The sequence below is a fragment of the Silurus aristotelis genome, assembly GCF_946808225.1.
Source record: "Silurus aristotelis genome assembly, chromosome: 6".
Classification (NCBI taxonomy): domain Eukaryota; kingdom Metazoa; phylum Chordata; class Actinopteri; order Siluriformes; family Siluridae; genus Silurus; species Silurus aristotelis.
This window is the reverse complement of record NC_139579.1, coordinates 17,952,494-17,973,475: the sequence shown is the minus strand read 5'-3', so window position 1 is coordinate 17,973,475 and position 20,982 is coordinate 17,952,494. Positions and strand designations below refer to the sequence as shown.

At 36.3% G+C, this 20,982-nt stretch overlaps 2 protein-coding genes across 3 annotated transcripts in view; one reads left to right on the top strand and one right to left on the bottom strand.

The window, feature by feature from the left end:
• Positions 1–20,982, top strand: part of crim1 (cysteine rich transmembrane BMP regulator 1 (chordin-like)) — a 334,519-nt gene that overhangs the window by 214,171 nt on the left and 99,366 nt on the right. The window lies entirely within an intron of this gene.
• On the bottom strand, positions 1,438–20,774 carry LOC310727334 (proton-coupled folate transporter). Of its 2 annotated transcripts, XM_083543710.1 has the most exons (7): positions 20,499–20,774; positions 18,992–19,718; positions 17,482–17,579; positions 13,565–13,703; positions 12,391–12,474; positions 10,931–11,087; positions 1,438–4,280 (listed from the first exon to the last, which is right to left on the bottom strand). In XM_083543710.1, the coding sequence occupies exons 1-7, from the start codon at positions 20,613–20,615 to the stop codon at positions 4,229–4,231; spliced, it is 1,374 nt and encodes a 457-aa protein (XP_083399836.1). In that variant the 5' UTR covers positions 20,616–20,774; the 3' UTR covers positions 1,438–4,228. The 2 variants fall into 2 exon arrangements, with proteins under 2 accessions (XP_083399836.1, XP_083399837.1); XM_083543711.1 differs by lacking the exons at positions 1,438–4,280; positions 10,931–11,087 and adding an exon at positions 11,128–11,481.

The following is a 20,982-nucleotide window of genomic DNA, read 5'->3' as shown; positions in this document are numbered from 1 at the left end:
GTAACTACAGGGGAATTAAATTGATCAGTCACACCATGAAGTTATGGGAAAGAGTAGTGGAAGCCAGGCTGAGAGAAGAGGTGACCATCTGTGAGCAACAGTATGGTTTCATGCTGAGGAAGAGCACTACAGATGCATTATTTGCTTTGAGAATGTTGATGGAGAAGTACAGAGAAGGTCAGATGGAGTTGCATTGTGTGTTTGTGGATTTAGAAAAAGCATGTGACAGGGTGCAGAGAGAGGAGTTGTGGTCTTGTATAAGGAAGTCAGGTGTGGCAGGGAAGTATGTGAGGATGGTGCAGAACATGTATGAAGACAGTTTGACAGCAGTGAAGTGTGCAGTAGGAATGATAGACTGGTTGAAAGTGGAGGTTGGACTGCATCAAAGATCGGCTCTAAGCCCTATACTGTTTGTTGATGGACAGGTTGGAGAGAAGAGTAATGAAAGCCGGTAGGAGTAAAACAGAGTACATTTGTGTGAATGAGGGGAAGGGCAGTGAAGTGGTGCAGTTGCAGGGAGAAGAGGTGGTAATTGTGGATGAGTTTAAGTACCTGGAGTCATCAGTGCAAAGTAATGGAGTGTGTAAAGAGTGGGTGAAGAAGAGTGGCAGGATTAATTTGTGATAGAATAGTATTTGCGAGAGTGAAAGTTTATAGGACTGTGGTGAGACCTGCTATGTTGTATAGTTTAGAGACAGTTGCATTGAGTAAAAGACAGAAGGTGGAGCTGGAGGTAGCAGAGCTGAAGATGTTGAGGTTTTCATTGGAAGTGACGACAATGGACAGAATTAGAAACAAGTTTATTAGAGGGAAAGCGCATGTAGGAGGTTTTGGGGACAAAGTGAGAGAGGCCCGATTGAGATGGTTTGGACATGTGCAAAGGAGGGACATGAGGTAAACCGATAGCAGAATGCTGAGAATGGAGCCACTAGGAAGGAGAAAAGGGAAAGGCCAAAAAGGAGGTTCATGTATGTGGTGAAGAAGACATGCAGGTAGTTGGTTTGAAAGAGGCTGTAGAGGACAGGCGGGTATGGAGATTGTATGGAAGTAAGGAGTATGGAGTAAGTAATTGTAATTGTAAGTGCCAGATGCATGTAATTGAAGAAAGGGGTCTGAGAAATATGTTGATTTACAGTTTTTAGAGAAACAATAGTAGTGATTGTAAAATTGTGTTAAAGATGTTAATACGTCTTTTTCTAGTCTTCTGAAGTGTTCTGGCAGTAAACTATATATATATATATATATATATATATATATATATATATATATATATATATATATATATATATATATATATATATATATATATGGCCCGTATATCAAAACTGACCAATAAAAATAGAGTTCAGCAAAAGAACCCAAACTTAGCACATTCTTTTGCTCTATATATATATATATATATATATATATATATATATATATATATATATATATATATATATATATATATATATATATATATATATATAGCAAAAGAATGTGCTAAGTTTGGGTTCTTTTGCTGAACTCTATTTTTATTGGTCAGTTTTGATATATTAAAGCCTCATACAGCAGAGCAAAGAGCCCAATAATCATTCTTTCATGCTGGAGTGTATTGATCATGTTGGTAATAAGGAGAGTCTATGAAAAAATAATGATTTTTCTATGCTAACAAACAAATATTGTTTGGAGGGATTGTATGCAGGGCCATTTGTAGATGCTTATATTTCTCATTATGGGAGATGTCAGCATCATCTGCCCCATGGCACCAAGGGTAGCAGAGCAGTCTCCTGTAACACAAAATGTATTTACAAAATAATTGATGTTTGGGACAAACTTTGCTTTTGTTCTATATGACAAAGTTTATGTACTTACTACAGTATAGCAGTAAGCAAAAAATGTGTTCCATCTCATTATGGAAAATGACATCATGGGTTTGGTGGTTTGGTTGTTATGTCCTTCTTGAGCTGGCACTATTCTCATTTTTCTTGCCCGCAACCTTTGAAGATTACCATTGCCATTCGCATTTACACCATCTAATCTGGGCTAAGAATACGCTATCTGACGATTGTACTAGCCATGGTCCTTCTGAAATAATTCAGTAATGTCCCCACCCCTACAGACTCAACAACTTCATTTTAAAACCTCTGCTGTTTTGTGTATTAACAGGATAATTTGTGTAAGAACATGGGAATCCCATTTGCCCGTATTCAAAGAATGTTTCCAAACTGTTCCTCTTTTTATATATCTCACCATCTTAACCTTCCCCTTTCTTTTTTGTCCCAAGCTCTTCTGAGTCCCCCTGAGGCCCACACTGTCACAATGATTTTAATACATCAGTGATTGGTGATTGTTAAACTATGAACAAATTGTCTCGGGAGTTTAAATGTATAATTTATTGTTATCTTGATGGCTTTCTGCTCCAAAATAAATGTAATCCTCTTTTGCCATCGTCATTCTTATGAACTCGGAATTAAGACAATTGTTGTTGCCCCCAGGAAGCTGGATCAAGGCATGCCTATTGCTTAAATGCTTTGAAAATAAGCACAGTATATAATAATTTCAAACAACAATATCTGGTGCTATATTTTTCACCCACCATCTTACATTTACATTTAAATTTGCGTCATTCAGCAGACGCCCTTATCCAGAGCGACGTACAAAAGTGCTTTGAGTCTCTAGCGATGAATAAATCTACACTGTATGCAAGATTACTTAACATAAATATAACTCTTGATCATCTTCATGCACCTTTGTCCTGCCTCTTAGTTTCTTTAACTAGCCTTTACGACAGCACAAGACAGGTCTGCAAAAATAGTTTATGCATATTACTTTGCTATTCTCACTCTGGCACGCCCCCCTTCAGGCTGGAATGTTCTCACATTAACTTATGGTCTTCTCTACCCTACTGACCACTCGTTTAATTTTGTCACCCATCACACTGATAAACTACAATAGCTCTGAGACCTCTAAGGCCAACATTCCCTTACATCCCAGTCCTTCCTTTTCACTTCCATCCCTTTTATCATATTTTCTTGTCCTGCCCATGCATACCTTTCTTACACCAAGGTTAGCTGGATTGTTCCCTAATTTCTAACCCTGAGGTAACAAATTGCAACCTCTTCCCATCCAGGCTCAACACAACCATCTCAGTGTAGTCATTCTACAAAATAATTATTACACATAACTCTGTCTATAGTTTTCAATGGTATCTGCAATGGTTGTTATTATTTGCCTTTTGAGTCTGAACTTGAGTTGTCTATGTAAACAATAAGGTACAGCCCAATCAGTATGTATGTCAATCATTGCCTACATTAGTTGCTCTTAACTACACCTCACTTTATCACCTCACTAATCACTAAAGCAGCAATATTGACTTCTTATGTAGATTCCACTTCCTTGACATAATTCCTCAATAGCCAAGCATCTACTGATATGGTTTATAATGTTCTCATAATGCCTGATTGTCATAGCAAAAATAACTCACAACCTACCAAGCTAAATTACTTATTGGGATAGCTTTGCCCAAAATGCCATCTAAATGTTATGATCATGATATAGTCTGAAATATTCCCAATTAATACTCAGATAGATCGGATAAAATCTTGTTCATTTTTACCCAATACTGAAAACGGGTCTATGGATGATACTGACATCATTCAAGGAGGTTTTATCTTCAACATCTCAACATATCTCAACATAATTCATTAAAGCACTGCACACTTTTTTTTTTCATTTGTTAGTATGTATCACAAAGCCAGTCTGTTCTATTGACCTAAAAGAACATGCTGCCCAATTAATAGAGCAGTGACTTTTACTTTGCTTGGCCCAAAATTAAATAAAATCTCCTCAATTGAAGACCAATTTCAGGCCTTGACTCTAGAGGTAAAAGAAATACTGAGGATGTTTTTTTTGCTCTTTGGAATGGCATTTCAGAGAGAACAATTTAAAGATGCAATTTTCACTTACCTCTCCTCTCATTTTTATTAAATTACGGTTGTTATTGTGCTACTTAGCTCTCCACATGTTTCTTACATTAGCAACACTTCAACCATAGAGGAATGTTCCAGTATGTGATTGTTAAAAGGTGTTTAATACATGCTATGACATAATGGGAAATTTTTCTTGTGGTTTTAATTTTAGAATAATCCGAAGTGTTACTGTACATAGCCACATTAGCTGTGGCATCAATGAATCTTCAGTGCATTATAAAATAGCAGTCTGTAAAGGATGATAGTGAAAGAGATTCTCAGTCTTGGAGCATCAGACGAGGCTGAGTAGTTGGCATTTCACTTATCCACCTGTAAGAATAGGAAGACAGTCAGATAGGAGAGAGAGAGAAAGGTCACTTATTAAGAGAAACAGACATAAGTATATATTGTGGGAGATACAAAATATCAATAATTCACAACATTAATTATTATTTCATCTTCACTAACCACTTTATTCTCATCAAAGTAGCAGTGGATCTGCACCTATAATAAAACTGAATATATAGTTCTGTTATATTTTCCATAACATGTAATTTGCCTGGTCTGTAAAACAAAAACAGAGGCTTGCTTTGAAATGCATTCTGTATGATTTTAAATCATTTAGTATTGCTTCCCTACCTTATATGACTGTGTACTGTAATGATCTGTCACACCACCCAGAGGAAGACTTCTATTTTAATCTGGTTCCATTAAAGTCCTGTCTTTTCGGTGAGTTTTTCCTTGCCACTATTGCCTCTGGGTTGCTCATTAACGATCTAAATCTACATCTGTATTTTTCTAAAGCTTCATTGTGACATTTTCAAAAATGTAATTCTTTACTTTCTATCCTAAGGCTACAATAAAACTAAGCTGTTTGTGGAGGAAAAAAGTTTTATTTTCATTCACCCCTTTTTTTTAATATTGTCTGAGAATACCATTAGTTGCTGTAGCTTTAATATTAAAACTTTAAATAATTCACAGATAGGTCAGAGAGCAAGGTAAATAGAAAATGCATTCTGCACATGTTTACCCGGCGCTGTGCTTTGTAGCACTGGCTGCGAGTTTTTGCTAGTAAAACGTGCATTCAGTAGTCAAAAACACAGTAATAATTGTGTTATTAATATCTTCACTTAAGTAGAAAAAAATTCTGGTTGTTGATTATCAGGGATGAAGGCACCCAAAAAAGATCGCCATGAATAACATGACTAATAATAGTATTTCTATTTTCAAATTTCGCCAATTATTATTTGACTCCAGTTTAAAAAGTTATACATGCAGAGACATTAAAGGCATATTAGTTGTATTTATGTGGATATTTATACATCATTGAGAATCATATAAGAAACAGGTTTCACTGACCACTCATCAAAAGAGAGACACATTAACAATGTAACAATACCATGACATCTTATTAAAACAATGTTGTGATATGTAATTAATTGTCATTTTCAGAGGTTTTAAGTGGGCTCCATTTCTGGAAACTAATTGTTGTTGGCAGATAATATGCAGGCGTGTCACTGCTTTCTGTCTGGGTGCATTGCGGCTTTGTCAGCCAGCGAGGTGGGCCTTCATTTCCACTTTTAATGAGAGACTGCACATGCGGAACCATATCAGGCATCACTGCTAATACTCCATTACTGTTGTTCTTCCCCCACAGACACAGCCAAGGCCTAAGTAAGCCTTAATTTCAGAATCATGGAAAGCAGCTCATCCTTAATTGCTGCTCCACAGTAGACTGCACACAGCCACGCAGAAAGAGCGTATGAGAGATGAGACTTCAGCTTTTATCTAATAAAGTATAATGATGGCCGGAGATAGTATCTGTTTTCTTAACTGCTATGACTCTGTTGTGTTGCTTGTGTTCTACTTTTCTCTTGCACAGAAACAAAACTAAATCCAGAGACAATCCATAAGAAACTTACTAAAATATTTCTTAGTACAAAGTTTTTAATGTTCAAGAAATAATTAGCAATTACTGATTACAGATATGACCATTTTCAGATTGGATGGGGTGGGAAGTCTAAAAATAAAGCTTTATGCTGTATAAAAATGTTTCTTTTTGTGTTGGTAGGTTTAAACTAAAATGACTAATAATATGTTTGTAGTCTAGTATTGTGCCCCATCAGTATAGTTTTGCTTCAGCAAAGCTAATTTGATTTGCCTTCAGGCTTCATGGACAGTGTAAAGCAAAAAAGTAAATGGCTGTACAGCACAACAACGCTAGCTAGATTAAAGTTAAACATCTGGCTGAATTTACATGTTGTACTTTCTTTCATAGAGAAATGTGAATGTTTATAGTGGAGCCTTTATCATTATATAAATGTCCATAATTCAATATACTGTTACTAGCAACCATTGCTATTTCTGCAAGTATTAGAGCTCTTTGATTATTAGTGTAGTTATACTCAGTATGCTGATCCCAAATACAATTACCTACTATGTACTGCTACCAGGTACAAGGTTCATGTAGACGTGGAGCATGCAGACGTCTTCACTGTTTGGACTTCTTTTTCTCTTATTATCTAACCTGTACAATGTACAGCTTAAAATATGCATGCCTATATGTTGCAGACTGGGAGTGTAATCACTCATGATGCAAAAAGAACAAATTCTATTCCAATCAATGCTGCCTCCACGGTTGCGTAAATTGATTCTGATAATGTTTTCTATAATGTGAATTCTACTTTTAATATACTGCACACGTCTTATGCCAATTTAGAAAAAAATGGTTAAATTAAACAACAGTTTGCATGACAAATTGAATTTTGAGACACTAGAACAGATACTTAAGATTCAGATAATGTGAAAGGTGTGAATTACTGGGCTGTGATTTTCTGCATTGCACTCAGACACTACATGTGCACCTTTCAGTGAACAAGCTGTCACTCATAATTATGATGCACCCATAGAAACCTGTTTTGTGATGCCATCCATCCAAGTGCTGTACTTCCCTCCAGGCTAAAACCAATATCCTGCTCTTTCAGTGGGAATGAGAAATAAATAAACAATTAAACAAAAGAAAAAATATTGACCACCTGCCATGTGTCATTTTTTCTTTTTTGTTTCTTTTTTTTCAGTTTTTTGCCCCTGCAGTGGATTTAGTGTGTACATAGTGGACTGAATCAATCTAGTGTCTGCATTAATGCGAGAAGTTCAGAAAATCTCCACTAGTTTGCATTTGTGGCTCTTGACTGCCCTCTTGTATGTAACCCAATCCTTCATTCATTAAGAGCCATTTAATTCCTTGCTGCTCTTACAAGGTGTACTATTGCTAAGCAAAGTAAATAAAGGACATTCAGTTATTGAATTGAGCATTCTGTTACAGACCGTTCTAACCGTCTCTTAGCTTGTACTAGTGTAAAGATCTATAAAAATAAAATTCAAAGTGTTGATCTAAAGCCTTTCCAACAGAGTACAGATGCATTGATATCAACCTAATTTTACAGCATATAAATGTAATTTATATGCGGGGGGAGTGGTGGCTCCAGCGGTTAAGGCGCTGGGTTACCGATCAGAAGGTCGGGGGTTCAAGCCCCGGTATCGCCAAGCTGCCACTCTTGGGCCCTTGAGCAAGGCCCTTAACCCTCTATGCTCCAGGGGACCCTTACGAGAAAAATAAATCAAGGACCGTGACGTCGGAGCGACGTGGGGCCGCCTTCCCGTGGGCTCACCACCTGCGGGAGGGACCGTAAGGGACCGGTGCTGAGAGGATTGGGCAGCAGTCGAAGGCGGGGGCCTTGACAGCCTGATCCCTGGACACGAAGAAGTGTCTGTGGAATCTGCTTAGACTGCTGCACCCGCGACCCGAATTACAGATAAGCAGGAGAAGATGAAATGATGATGATAAAATAAATGTAATTGTTTTTTTTGTTTTTTTTTGTCTTTCTGCTTCCATAGACGACACCAGTAGCAAATTCATTTCTGTTTAAATGAAACAGAAAAATAATCGCATAACAAACTAAAACCAGATGGTGTGGACTGCCAATAATTACTCTTATGCAGAGCTGTGGCTCATTTGTGAATACAGTTGCATACAATATAATTGCGTATAACAAAAAAAATACATGAGGATGACAGAAAAACACAAGTACGCAGCCTCCAATCTACATGCTTGTAAGCAGAAAGTAAAGGTAATTGTCAAGGATAATGAGTGTGATGCTTTGATGTAGGGATTAAGTCTGGATTTTAAGTCTGTATTCTCCTGTGACAGTGTAAACTCTGCCGTGTTTCACACCACTGAGGTGCTCTACCCTTTATTCACTCCTACTGACTTGGCCATCATTACTTCTCTCATTAACGCTCATGGTTCATCAATATTCTACAGGGTCAGCCTTAGGGTGACCCACACACCTTTTCTGGCACAGATGCATACAAATATATGTACATGTGCATGCACAACATGACTGAGGAAAAAATCGTGTTATATTCGTTGGCAGAGTGTCTAAATGTTCTTGAAATGATGTCTTCTAATGGCTTTTTTCATTATTCTCAGGGTGGGCTGTTTAATATTCCAAAACACATGCTCACATTACTGAGCTACAAATTATATATAATCCAGAAGACTGAAATCAGTGGAACAATTGATAAGACTCGGATTAGACATTTCTGCCATTCTAAGAAAATATATTGATCTCTTACTACTGAAATTGAAGCATTTATGAGCAATGTGTTAAAATCACAATGTTCGAATTAAAGAATTTATTTAAAAAAAAAATTGACAATTCATTATTTTAATTAAGGCAGCTAAATTAATATGACACTTGAACATACTTCCACCAACACGGGTAATTTTAACAAGCATTATCACTTAATTGCTACACTCAACTTCACACAAGCGCTTCAAACACTTCGGGAATGTAAATTGTAAAAATAGAGCAGTCTGCTTTACCAAAATTAATGCAATATTTCTTAGACACTAAATCTGGCTGATTGCACACCTATTATTTTCCAGGGTTTATTACAGGTTATGTAAGGCTAGCACTTACTTTAGCTCCCTGTAATAGCAGCATGAAAGGCTGAAGGTTCCACAGAATGTAAACTGGGAGGCTGGAGCATTCCCAGATCCAAGGAGAAGTCCATTAGTGGTGTAATTATACTGTAGGCAGGGTATGATAACCATTCCACACTTCAATAACCACTGCACAGAGTCTTTATTGTGCTAGTGATTTACTTAATACCTCCATTACAAAAGACAATTGCTTAATTATAGAGACTGTCTACAGAACATCAAATGTGCATCGAAATCAATTTAAGGTCTGGTAATAAGGAACAGTTCATTGTCATCCTGACACATACTGTATGCTAGTAAAGTTCCAACAGTCAAAGCTTTGCTCATAACTAAGTAAATATTAGCACATCGAATAATAGCGTGGAGAGAACTAACATTTCCAATTCATTTTTTTAGTGCAAGAACTGAGTGCTGGATATTGTCTGGCTTGAAACAATAAAAATCTATTTTCTATCTAATTACAGTTAAAGTACTTGTGCCACATCAGTTCACCATCAAACACAGATGGAGATGCTCCCTAAACGGAAAGTCACCCAGTTAATGATTTATTGAGATCAGACTAAAAGTACTACTGTAGGTTCAGTCATGCATCAATAGATCTCTGTACAATAGTAAGTGACAGGATGTACTTATCTAATATATAGATCCTATACTGAAAAGTATTAATATTGTGAATTTATATAATTAATATGATGCTAATTGTCATCATAATGTAGCCTTGTATGTATTTTTCCTAAAGTAACATTAGACCTTATTGGTTACTAATGTGGATTTGATTTAAGCGGGAATATGCCACGTGCACTATGAGGTGATAGCACATATACACAAGGCAGTCAGCATGCATTAAGTAATTATTATTTAGGATATAAAAAAATGTGAAAATTTTATAAATACACAAGCAGGCCTTTGAGAAATTGTAAACAAACAAAGAAAAAGAACTTACAATGTCATTCACTTATAGTCCAAACACAATGACGTAAACTATATTCCGTTTGGTTTAATAAGTCCTATTAACCCGTTAAAATATTACTATTTTAAATACACCTTCAAAAAACATTATTTCACTTAATCCCTGATAGAGAAGGTCCAGCTTTTTTTAATCACATGTTTTTATCATTGTCAACTGGGTGTTGTTTAGAAGGCTGATAACTGAAGGTATATACAAGAGAAAGATCAATACCTAATTCCCCCTTGTCTTCATTACGCTGCTCAGGAATGAGTAACATAACTATGCCTCACATTTAACAGTAGCTGAATGCCATGGCCATATCACGCTGTTTATTATCACCTCCATTTGATGTGACCACAATAATGGCTCACGCAGATGAATTATGTATGAAAATGGGCCTGTGTTTCATGCTAAGGAAGATAAATATTATCTGCATGTAGTAAAAATATGAAAATATGTCACCATCAGTGTATTAGAATGGCACAAGATATGAAAGTGCTAAAGACACACGAGGTAAACAGGCTAAAAACCTTGCCTCCAAAGATATTACGGGCTATTAAGACAAAATGAGGCTCATGTGCAGCAAACATTTGAGGAAAATGAAATGAGCACATAGAATTGTGCATTGGTGCAATTACAGCACATTAGGAGATAATTATATATACTTTATGAATATTACACTGAGGCCATACAAGGGTATTAAAAGAAAATTTGAGAGTGTTTTAAAGATATCTCAGGGTGTCGCTTTTTAACTTTTCCATTGGAAAACTATATAAGTCTGGTTAAAGCTCTGCTAAAAGTGGTTAGTGATCTATTGCAATTATTCCTAATGTTCACAGAGTGGCCACATTTATATGCGATAATTACAGTTTTGCCTCATTTGACAAGGGTTACCAAGGCTGCTGTGCATGTCAACAAACATTAAAAGCTTGTTTATGAGTTAGTATGGCACCACCGCAACTGATGCATCTTAATATACCAAGCATAATTTTTACTGTCTGTATCACTCATAATGGCACTTACTGCATAAGGATGAGGACAATGATGGAAAAAGTAGCCATGATGATGAAGGGCATGCCAGGGAATGTAGGCAGGGTTAGAGGGTACAGGCCGTTGAATATGATGGCAGAAATGAGGATGCAAGTGGCCTCCACTGAAGCTGAGAAGGAAAACATGGCACCTGTCGAGACAAGGGCTACATTATTTAAAGGTATTGTTGGTAAGCTTTGTAAGATGTTCAGTCATGTGATATGCATTGCTTCAGTTTTGTTATCTAAATCCTATTTCTTTTATCCACAGTATGCTGGTTGTTGTAGTTAAATAACAGTTATGCTCACTGAAATCAATACAATAGTGTTTGGAGGGACATCTAAGCACTGGTTTGATCCACATTGATAAAACATTTACCCAGGCTGTAGTCAACTCTGGGGCAGTTCTGATTAACTGGAGCAGAATGAGCCGGTGTGCATGGTGAATGAGAACAACATTTAAGTGCCTCTAGCAGGGAATCCGTATTGATTTTGAGCTGGAAAGTGCCTCTGAATGCTAAATCTGAAGTGTTGTTGATATGCAACCTGAGAGACAGAAGACATAGAAGTACTACCCAAATGAGGAGAAGCTAGGGGTAAGCATGTGTACACGAAAGCTAGATAATTCTCACATTGATCCAAGATAATGATAACACGGTATAAGTAGTTTGTGGCAAAGATATTATCGCAAGAAATGTTCTTTTATTTTAAATTCAAAAAGTGAAGTGTTTTAAAAAATATGGACCTATCTCCATTCCCAATGTTTGAGCAAAGGCTTACACATGGGTTATGGTAACAGTCAGTTTATTTAAATCTGTTTATTGCTTTTAAAGCCATCAATTAAACCAAAATAAAAGAGGCAGGGGTTAAATGTCTCGATTTTTATATCAAGAAGAAATGAAAATCGCATAGTTTAAGATCTGCTTATGTGAGATGTGCCCATTCGAGCATATCATATTGGCTGGTGTCAGGTTCTAGCATTCCTAAATCAGATTAAAATTCTCTAGCCACAGAAGCTATTGGTAATTAATTTTAAGTTAATTAATTTTGACTGACATCCAACTGCCAGGAGCTGGTGCGTGGTCCCTTGAAAATAAATTCCTATTTTGTTTACTGTCAATTATTTACAATATCTAATACAAACAATACCACTTTGCATCCTATATTCTGTAAAACACTGACTCTAAGGACTGAAAGAATTAAAATGCACAATTTTATTATATAAAACAAAATCCACAATAATAAAAATGGCTTTCAGTCATCATTCAGTCAGCTTTGCCTCTCATTAAAGAGCCATGAGTGGAAAATGGTTATTAATATCATGGTCTTTCAGCTAAGTACATCATACGCCAAGCAAACTACTTTCGAATATAAAGACTCAAAGGAGCAGGCTTACGACTTGCTTTCCCTAGCTAGACTAAGCTATGGCCGAGGTATGTTGCCTTGAGCGCTTACCTTGTTCATCAGGACCCACAATGGCTGAGGACAGCGATCGAATAACTGCTTGTGTGATCCCACCAGGCATGCCCACTACAGCCACTAAATAGATTAAAAAAAACACAAAAAACACAAGATTCTTGGCAGAAATAAACTCCATGTTTGCATACTACATCTTCAGCTATGTCTGTAGCTACCTACAATAAGTGCTGCTGCAAGCTGAATGTATCATATAACTTAAGGTGCAAATTGGTTTGAATTAGCATGTTTAAAAATTAATGAAAGTATGTCATTCTAGATCCAATTTTAACTTAAATGTCTCAGCAAAACTGTTCAAGTATGCGGTAGCAGTTCCTTTAAATGACATGAGAATGATCACTTAAAGGCATGGGTATTTGGGAAAAGGCATACTTGATTTTATCCTGCTACACACACTTACACACACACACATGCTTTTGCATTAAAATCGAAGTAGTGACTTTTACATAATGCCACTGTGTCACTCATTATCTCAGACAAGAGAATAGTGCAGAATGCAGATTCCTCTTTCAGGTGCTGATTATTCACCAGAGCCACAACTCATCTCGCTGTCAAAGTACTCCAGTTCTCAGGGTCGATTAGAATAACAGCCCGCATAACGATTTATGTAATTAAAGATATCAATATTGATCAGTCTCTCTTTCTTCTCACTGACTATCTGCAATGGCAGCGTTTCTCAGAGGTGCTCACAGTCCAAAGAAAACCTTTAGACAGAAGTCTAAATTTAGACTACAAATCATGTCCAATGGGATATTTTAGTAAATTGGCTGGTTTGCCAATAATTTTAAGGTGGTGGTTTTAGTTAGAAAAAAGGTTTCGAAAATTGTGCCATTAAAGCAGGAGACTGGTCCATTTCTATTTTTAACATTTAACTAAGCATAATTGAATAGGTTTTTAATCACAGAAGCTGCTAATGGACTGTAAAAAATAGAGCCATTTCATACAGTTACATATGATAGACATTGCATTCAATAATACACTTGACTTCTTAAGTGCTCATGTCATATGACTTTTTTATGACATGCTGGCTGCACATAGACTTTGACACATTTTGTTTTTTTGATACAGTAGATTCTTGATAATACTGTGTACCGTCAAGCAATGTGTCATGAGTGTATATGTGAGGAAGGAAATAGAGGTGATTGTCACCTACCCAAACAGACCATCCATGTGTTGGTGGAAAAAGCCAGCAGGACATATGAGGCAGCTCTTAACACAGCACTGAGTTTAGCCAGTGTCATCTCCTTAAGACAACGCATCAGCAAAGGAAACAGGCCCAAGAGAGCAGCTCCCTGATAGAGAACATAGGAGCAATATCCAAATTAATCTCTATGCAATTTATGATGGTAGATCTTTATAGACAGATGGGGAAAAATTTAGACACATTTGGCTGGTTCCCTATGGTATCATCCAGAATTTGTTCAAATTAATTAAATGGTCAGAATTTTCACAAGAAATATGTCCCCTTAATTTAAAATAAACAAGACCAGAAGTAAAGATTTTATATGCATTTTAGAGCATCTGAAAAGCAACAAATTATTATGCATCCACATTTAATGAAGCCTAGGGATACCTTTTTATAGTGCCATTTTGTTTAGCTCTAAATGGTCTTTGTTTGGGCATTTATTAACAAGAATGCTATAAATATTTAGATTCATTATGGTTCACACATGTGAGTTAATTAACCTTCACAGAGTGCATTAAAAGTTTTATGGAAGTTTTTTTTAAATAATCAAGATTATTAATGTTTTATCAGCATGTTAGAGTACAGAATATTTATAAGCAATTGCTTGTGATTGGATGTAATATACACAGTAAGTGGATGCCTGCGTGTCAAGGACAATGTCAGCACTATGATCCTTTTCAGAAGATAGTTTGCAGTTATAGCCCAGTCCCCAGCTAGTACATGATTGTTGTCAATATACTTCATTGTTTTCTTTTTAAAAGCAAAAAAAATGAAAAAAAATTTCATTCTGAAAAGTGAAAGCGATGTCACTTATAATAAAGACAGTACTCATAATGCATCATGTAAATGTATATAGCTTAAACACTACCTGGTATGAGACTGTAAAGAATCTCATAAGTAATCATTATTACATATTAATACATGCACCTATAACTAAGCATGAACTCTAAACAAATATGCATGTAATATAATGCATCAATTGTAATGCATTACATATTTATACTTTCAGATACCTGCAAATTCACTCATAACATTTTAATGCATAATGAATAAGGAATTCATAGAAACTGCAGCTTTTTTCTTTTCTTTTTTTTTTTTTTTTTTCAGACAAACTCACTGTTGTTTACTACTCTTTGTTGGATTTTATATTTCTCTTTGTATCCATAAATATAGGTTAATTTGATTCCTACAGACATTTATTAACTGTACAAGCAACAAAACCCTGAACTCAAACTTGGCATCTTTTAGGCATTTGCTTCACATCCTAAAAATGACTGTTTGTGTAAGTCAAGACTTTTATGATTTGATACAGCACCTGTTTGTGTTTACACTTGCAGCAAAATTATTACAAAGGCTCGTCCTTTTCTCCCTGCAAGATATCTCTTTTATTGGTGGTTGGTTAATCCTCCTTCAAAGAGTTTGTGTATTTACCAGAATATCTCCTCCTGGCATACAGCATTATAGTATTTCTTAGAATCAGTCTACCTGTCTTATAAAAGGCAGCTGAGCAACTGCCCCCACGTGGCATTATGAACCCCTTGAGTCAACATGCTGTAAATGGAGGGGTATCATCTTCCGGGTCAAAAAGCATTGTTCCTTAATGAGCAGATTTTTTAAGTGTCACTCCAACACACAACACCGATCTGTTCACATTGAGGAAATCAGTGTGCACGGTTCCCATCACAGTGGAAGTCCCCTACAGCTTCCTGTCACTGTTTAAAGACAAACAGAAGCAGCTCTTTGATTTAGTAGATAAAAAAAGACCCGGGTTTATTTCTGGAAGACGAGGAAATCAATAATAGTTTTAAAACCATATTGATTTTTTTGTTGAATTGTAGACGTGTTCTAATGTTGGAATAAAGAATATGGACTACACCATCTTCTTTTTTTTTTGAGTGATAAAAAACAAAAGACTTGTTACTTTGAATTATACATAATTTATGATATTAATAGTATATGCACAAAAAGGCTTTATGAAATATTCTGTATGCTTGTTGATACACTTGTGTTATAATTATGCTATAAAACGAATAATACAAATTCATTTTAATGGCACTAATTTTATTAACGTGCAATTAATTCAGTGCACATTCTTCACTTCTCTAACACACTCTCCATTACTTTGTACTGTTGACCCCAGGTACCTGAACTCATCCACCTCCTCCACCTCTTCTCCCTGTAACTGCACACCTCCACTGCCCTCCCTTTCATTCACACACATGTACTCTGTCTTACTCCTACTGACTTTTATTTCCCTTCTCTCCAGCACGTACCTCCACCTCTCCAGGCTCTTCTCAACCTGCTCCCTACTCTCACCACAAATAACAATATCATCCGCAAACATCATAGTCCATGGAGCCTCCTGTCTGACCTCGTCCGGCAACCTGTCCATCACCACTGCAAACAAGTAAGGGCTCAGAGCCGATCCTTGATGCAGTCCAACCTTCACCTTAAACCAGTCTGTCATTCCTACTGCACACTTTACTGCTGTCCCACTGTCCTCATACATGTCCTGCACCACTCTCCCATACGTCTCTGACACACCTGACTTCATACAATACCACAACTCCTCTCTCGGCACCCTGTCGTACGCTTTCTTTAAATCTTTCTGACCTTCTCTATACTTCTACATTAACATTCTCAAAGCAAATAAGGCGTCTGTGATGCACTTCCTCCGAATGAAACAATGCTGTTGCTCACAGATGGTCACCTCTTCTCTCAACCTGGCTTCCACTACTCTTTCCCATAACTTCATGGTGTGACTGATCAACTTAATTCCCCTGTAGTTACTGCAGGTCTGCACATCTCCCTTGTTCTTAAAGATCAGTACCAGCACACTCCTTCTCCATTCCTCAGGCATCCTCTCACCTTCCAAAATCCTGTTAAACAATCTTGTTAAAAACTCCACTGCCATCTCTCCTAAACATTTTCATGCTTCTACCATATGTGTACCATATATATATATATATATATATATATATATATATATATATATATATATATATATATATATATATATATATATATATATATACATACATACATACATACATACACTAAACATTTGTTTTACTGATGCACCAAGTCACAAATCAAGCCCTAAAATCCACCAAAAAAGCAAATCTTCTGTTTGGTGTCCTCATGATTTACAAAATTCAAAGCACCATATTTACTTTAAATCATTTACAAGAATATTTTGTCTTCATGCTCTATATTGAGTTTGGTTTCACTAATAATAAACAAAGATTTGCATAAAGCATCCAAATTTTCAATGGCCATGTTGATTTAGAGTATTAAAAATTCTAAAAGTATTAATTTAAGGTACATTTAGAACAGATAAAAATGTGCGACTGAGTTCCGATTAACCACGAGTTAACTCATGACAATCATGCGAATAATCGCACTTAAATATTTTAATCAATTAACAGCCCTAATAAATTTAGAATGGCCAGATAATGTATGCAGTTCTTATTTTCATTTTTCTAAGATACAATTGATTTTTAGAGCCAGGGTAGCTGTATAGTGGGACAAAAATCTTGAACTAAATCGTAATTATATTCTGCAGCCCCTTAAATATTCAACACCACCTCCATCTAGTTTGTATCTCCAAAGTGAAGACAGAAATACATTGTTCCCATCTACAAATTGCATGGCAAATTGAATCAAGGCCACTGTTCCCCAAATACACTTTGCTAATTTGTCCAGAGTTTTGAAAAGCAAAGAAAGATAGAGTGGAGGAGAAATTTATTTTGGCATATGCATGGCTGCCTAAAACCATGGTGTATACCACTACTGCCATTTTGAAGATATGTCTTGATCTGGTTAGATAATAAGACATGACTCATCTGAGAAAGCATGATTTTTGTGGAAACAAAACCACTTACCAACAAGAACATTCTGGCAGAGTTAAACACTCCAAACATTGCAGTTGTGAACTCTCTGGGCTCATACATCAAATAGAGCAGTAAGACAGAATTATCCCCTGGAGAGACATAAGCACATAAAGGCACATATCGTTACCTCTCTCGCTCCTCTCTCCTTCTTTCTCTCTTTCCCCCTCTCCCCTCAAGTGTACAGACACCCAGAGAGAGCATTTATAACCCTCCTTGAAGAGCTTAGACATATTATCAACACAAACAGGCAGCTCAGCCAATGCATTCACATTAGCCTGACTGATAAATCACCAGAGACTTAATGAAAGGAAATTAGGTTGGTTAATTACATATGGCACATATATGTACAGTCAAGCTTTTGACAATAAACACATTTTAAATGATTTCCTAATCATAAATGTTTTTATTATAATTTTCTTTTCTGCTAGTAAACTGTTTCTGTTTAAAATCTCAGCAATCCTTAGACTTCATATTCTATCTGAACATCACTTTGGTAGATGGACTTTTTAATATTTATTTAAGTTTTTTAAATAACTAGCACAGAACCATAGAACATTCTCCAGTAGAAAATCTTTGGAAAATCTGTGGCATGTTTCTTGTTTACTTCACCTGAAGGCAAATTTGGTAGTCGAATAATATAACTATTTTCACAATGATGTGTAAAATGATGTGCTTCAAGCAGCAGTCCATTTGTAAATCACACTTCTTAGTGGATTAGTTTTTAGTTTATAAATCATCTAAAGATAATATTATATTATATTATAAATCATATAAAGATCAAGATTTCACATACAGAATATTATTGGGATGATGTTTAAGTCACTTTAGTGTTATTCACTGAATAACAATATCACACAATTCCAACATACATTGCCCTCTAGAATTATTATCACCCTTTCTACATATGAGCTTAATTGGTTGTATGAAATAAATGTTTTTAGCAATCAATTTTAGCAAAAAATTCTTATCTTATATTTGTTCAAACAACATACAACACACATTTGCATTTAAACTTTACCAATATTGTGTATTATGTTTAAATTTTGTTTGACTGTAATTAAAAACTAAATTCTGCCAACCTCCATATTTCAGCCCTGGCCACAAATAGAGCTTTCAACAACATAACAAAAAGCCAAACATATTTGCAAAACATACAAATGGTTCTTTAAATGCAAAGTAATGTTTTGCAATGATCATCTCAGTCTAGGACCAGTTGTAAACCTTGATTAAATTAAAGGTCCATCTAAACAAGTCTCCACACTTTTTAAAGATTACAAGAAGAGACAATGTGATGTTATTCTCTCTAGAAAATTTTGAGAATAATGAAAAGAATTTAAAATAAATAAATAAAACGTTCATTATTCTATACATGTACATACTCCCCTTTTTGAACTTAATCATTTTCATAGAGAGTGTCAATAATTCTTGACAGCAATGTATGTTTGCATATACAACTTATCTTGCCTTGTTTTGTTAAACCAAAATTTTATGTAGTACTTACCAACGGCTACCATGTTATTAAGGAAAGTGCACAAGATGAGAAGGTGCAGTTTCAGTCTATCCTGACCAGGCCTTCTCTTCAACACTGCCCTAAAGGACAGCCTGGCATACTTCAGAATAGACGCTCCAGACTCCTGCCCTCCATTTTCATTTGAAAATAAGTTTAAAGTGCTGTAGCTTGGCTTGGGGTCTTCTAGCCACAGAAGAATATAAAGAATAGCAAAAACATGGCAGGCCATGTAGGCTCCAAAAGCTGCCACCAAGCCAAATTCCTGTTCCAGGAAGCCACCCAGGAGAAAGCCCACCATGCCCCCTACAAAGACCATAGACTCGGCTATGGCCATGCGCAGAGTGCGGCTAGAGCTAGATTCCACAGTAATGTCAGCCACATAGCTAAAAGAGCTGAGAAAGATGGAAACATGGCCACCTGTTAGGCCAATAAAGGCAGCTCCGAGCAAACACCAGTACACACTCAGGCTCTGCACCAGTACCACAGCCAGCAGAACTCCACCACTCAGCAGTGAGAGTATAAAAGGCAGCATCATCACTGACCTGCGGCCAGCACGGTCAGACCAGGAGCCCAACATCATGGCCGGGAGGATAGATATTAAACTAGTCATGGCTGTGTAGAGCAGCAGCATGTATGAGGACCGTGACTCAACTTCTTTATTCTCTCTGTGCCCAGAGTCACCGCATATGGATGGGTCCTCATATAGTTCTTGGCACACCTAAAGATATTGAAAAAAAAAGCACACACTCAAAAAAAACCTAGCAGAGTTAGTATTCATTTTGCAAATTAGTCACTCCACTATATTTGGAAATTCAAATCTTTTTGCTCTATTACTAGTCATTTTCTTGCTAAAACATAATATTACTTTCCTGTACCTTTATAGAGCTCTATATATATGTTTTTCACTGTTTTCACATCAGCATTTGAAATGACAAGTGTATAACGTAGCTGTTACAAAATCTCACAGCCAATAGATTACAAGAAAATTTAAAGAATTTAAAAGGACTAAGAGGAGGGCTGTAAAACATAAAAACACGTGATACAGTTTTGAAAGGACATTTTGGTGGTTTATTTATCCATAAGTGCATGTAAAGTTGAATTGGATGCCATCAATATGACCTTAATGAAATTTGGTGGTCAACATCTAAACTCAGAAAATGATAGGAAGAATAACCAGTGTAATTGAAAAGAGAACACAAACAATTCTTGAGTCTTCTTGTTCTGCTCCAGGATCCCTTTTCGAGTCATGATCATTTCAGTTTGATTAATGTTTGCTGTTGTTCTGGGTTTTGAGTGCAAAACAATACTGTGCCCCCCTCATGTGTGCACTGACCTGCATGCAAACCTCTCATACAGCACTTTGCTAACCTGTTTTTCTTTATTTGTTCTATATTTTTTGCAGGTGACAACAAAACATGTTTTCAGATTTAACTTTCATTTATTTTTCTCTCTCCCTCCCTTCTTTGTCTGTAGCTGTTGCAGGACACAGATAGCCTACCTTGTCCATGATCAGGTGTTGATATGCTGGTAGCATAATGAAGGTGCTGGTCATGAAAAAGAATATAATCGGCTCCACTGTAACAATTCTCTTCAGCTTTTCCAGACATTGTGGCATATTCTCAGATGTTATTCTCTGTCAGTTTCACAGTAAAATGATATTCTCACAAAGAAGAATATGTGCTATATAAGGTCACACAAAGAGTGACTGCATTTCTCTGTAGGTCTCAATTTCTAAAATGAAACAGCAGTCTAATAAGGAAAGGTACTCTGTTTGGGTTAGGTCACATGCCTGTCAGCTGGAAAAACCAGGAAGTGCCTTAGTCATGACCTGCACTTATCAGGAAACTGCTGGTTATCTTCATTGGCTGGGAAGCTGTTTTATCGTTACTGATTTACTTCAGAATATCCTAGCACACATAGATTAACAGAGCTTTATCAAATGTTGCCAACATTTTTTAAATACAGCCAGTTTCCTGTTATAT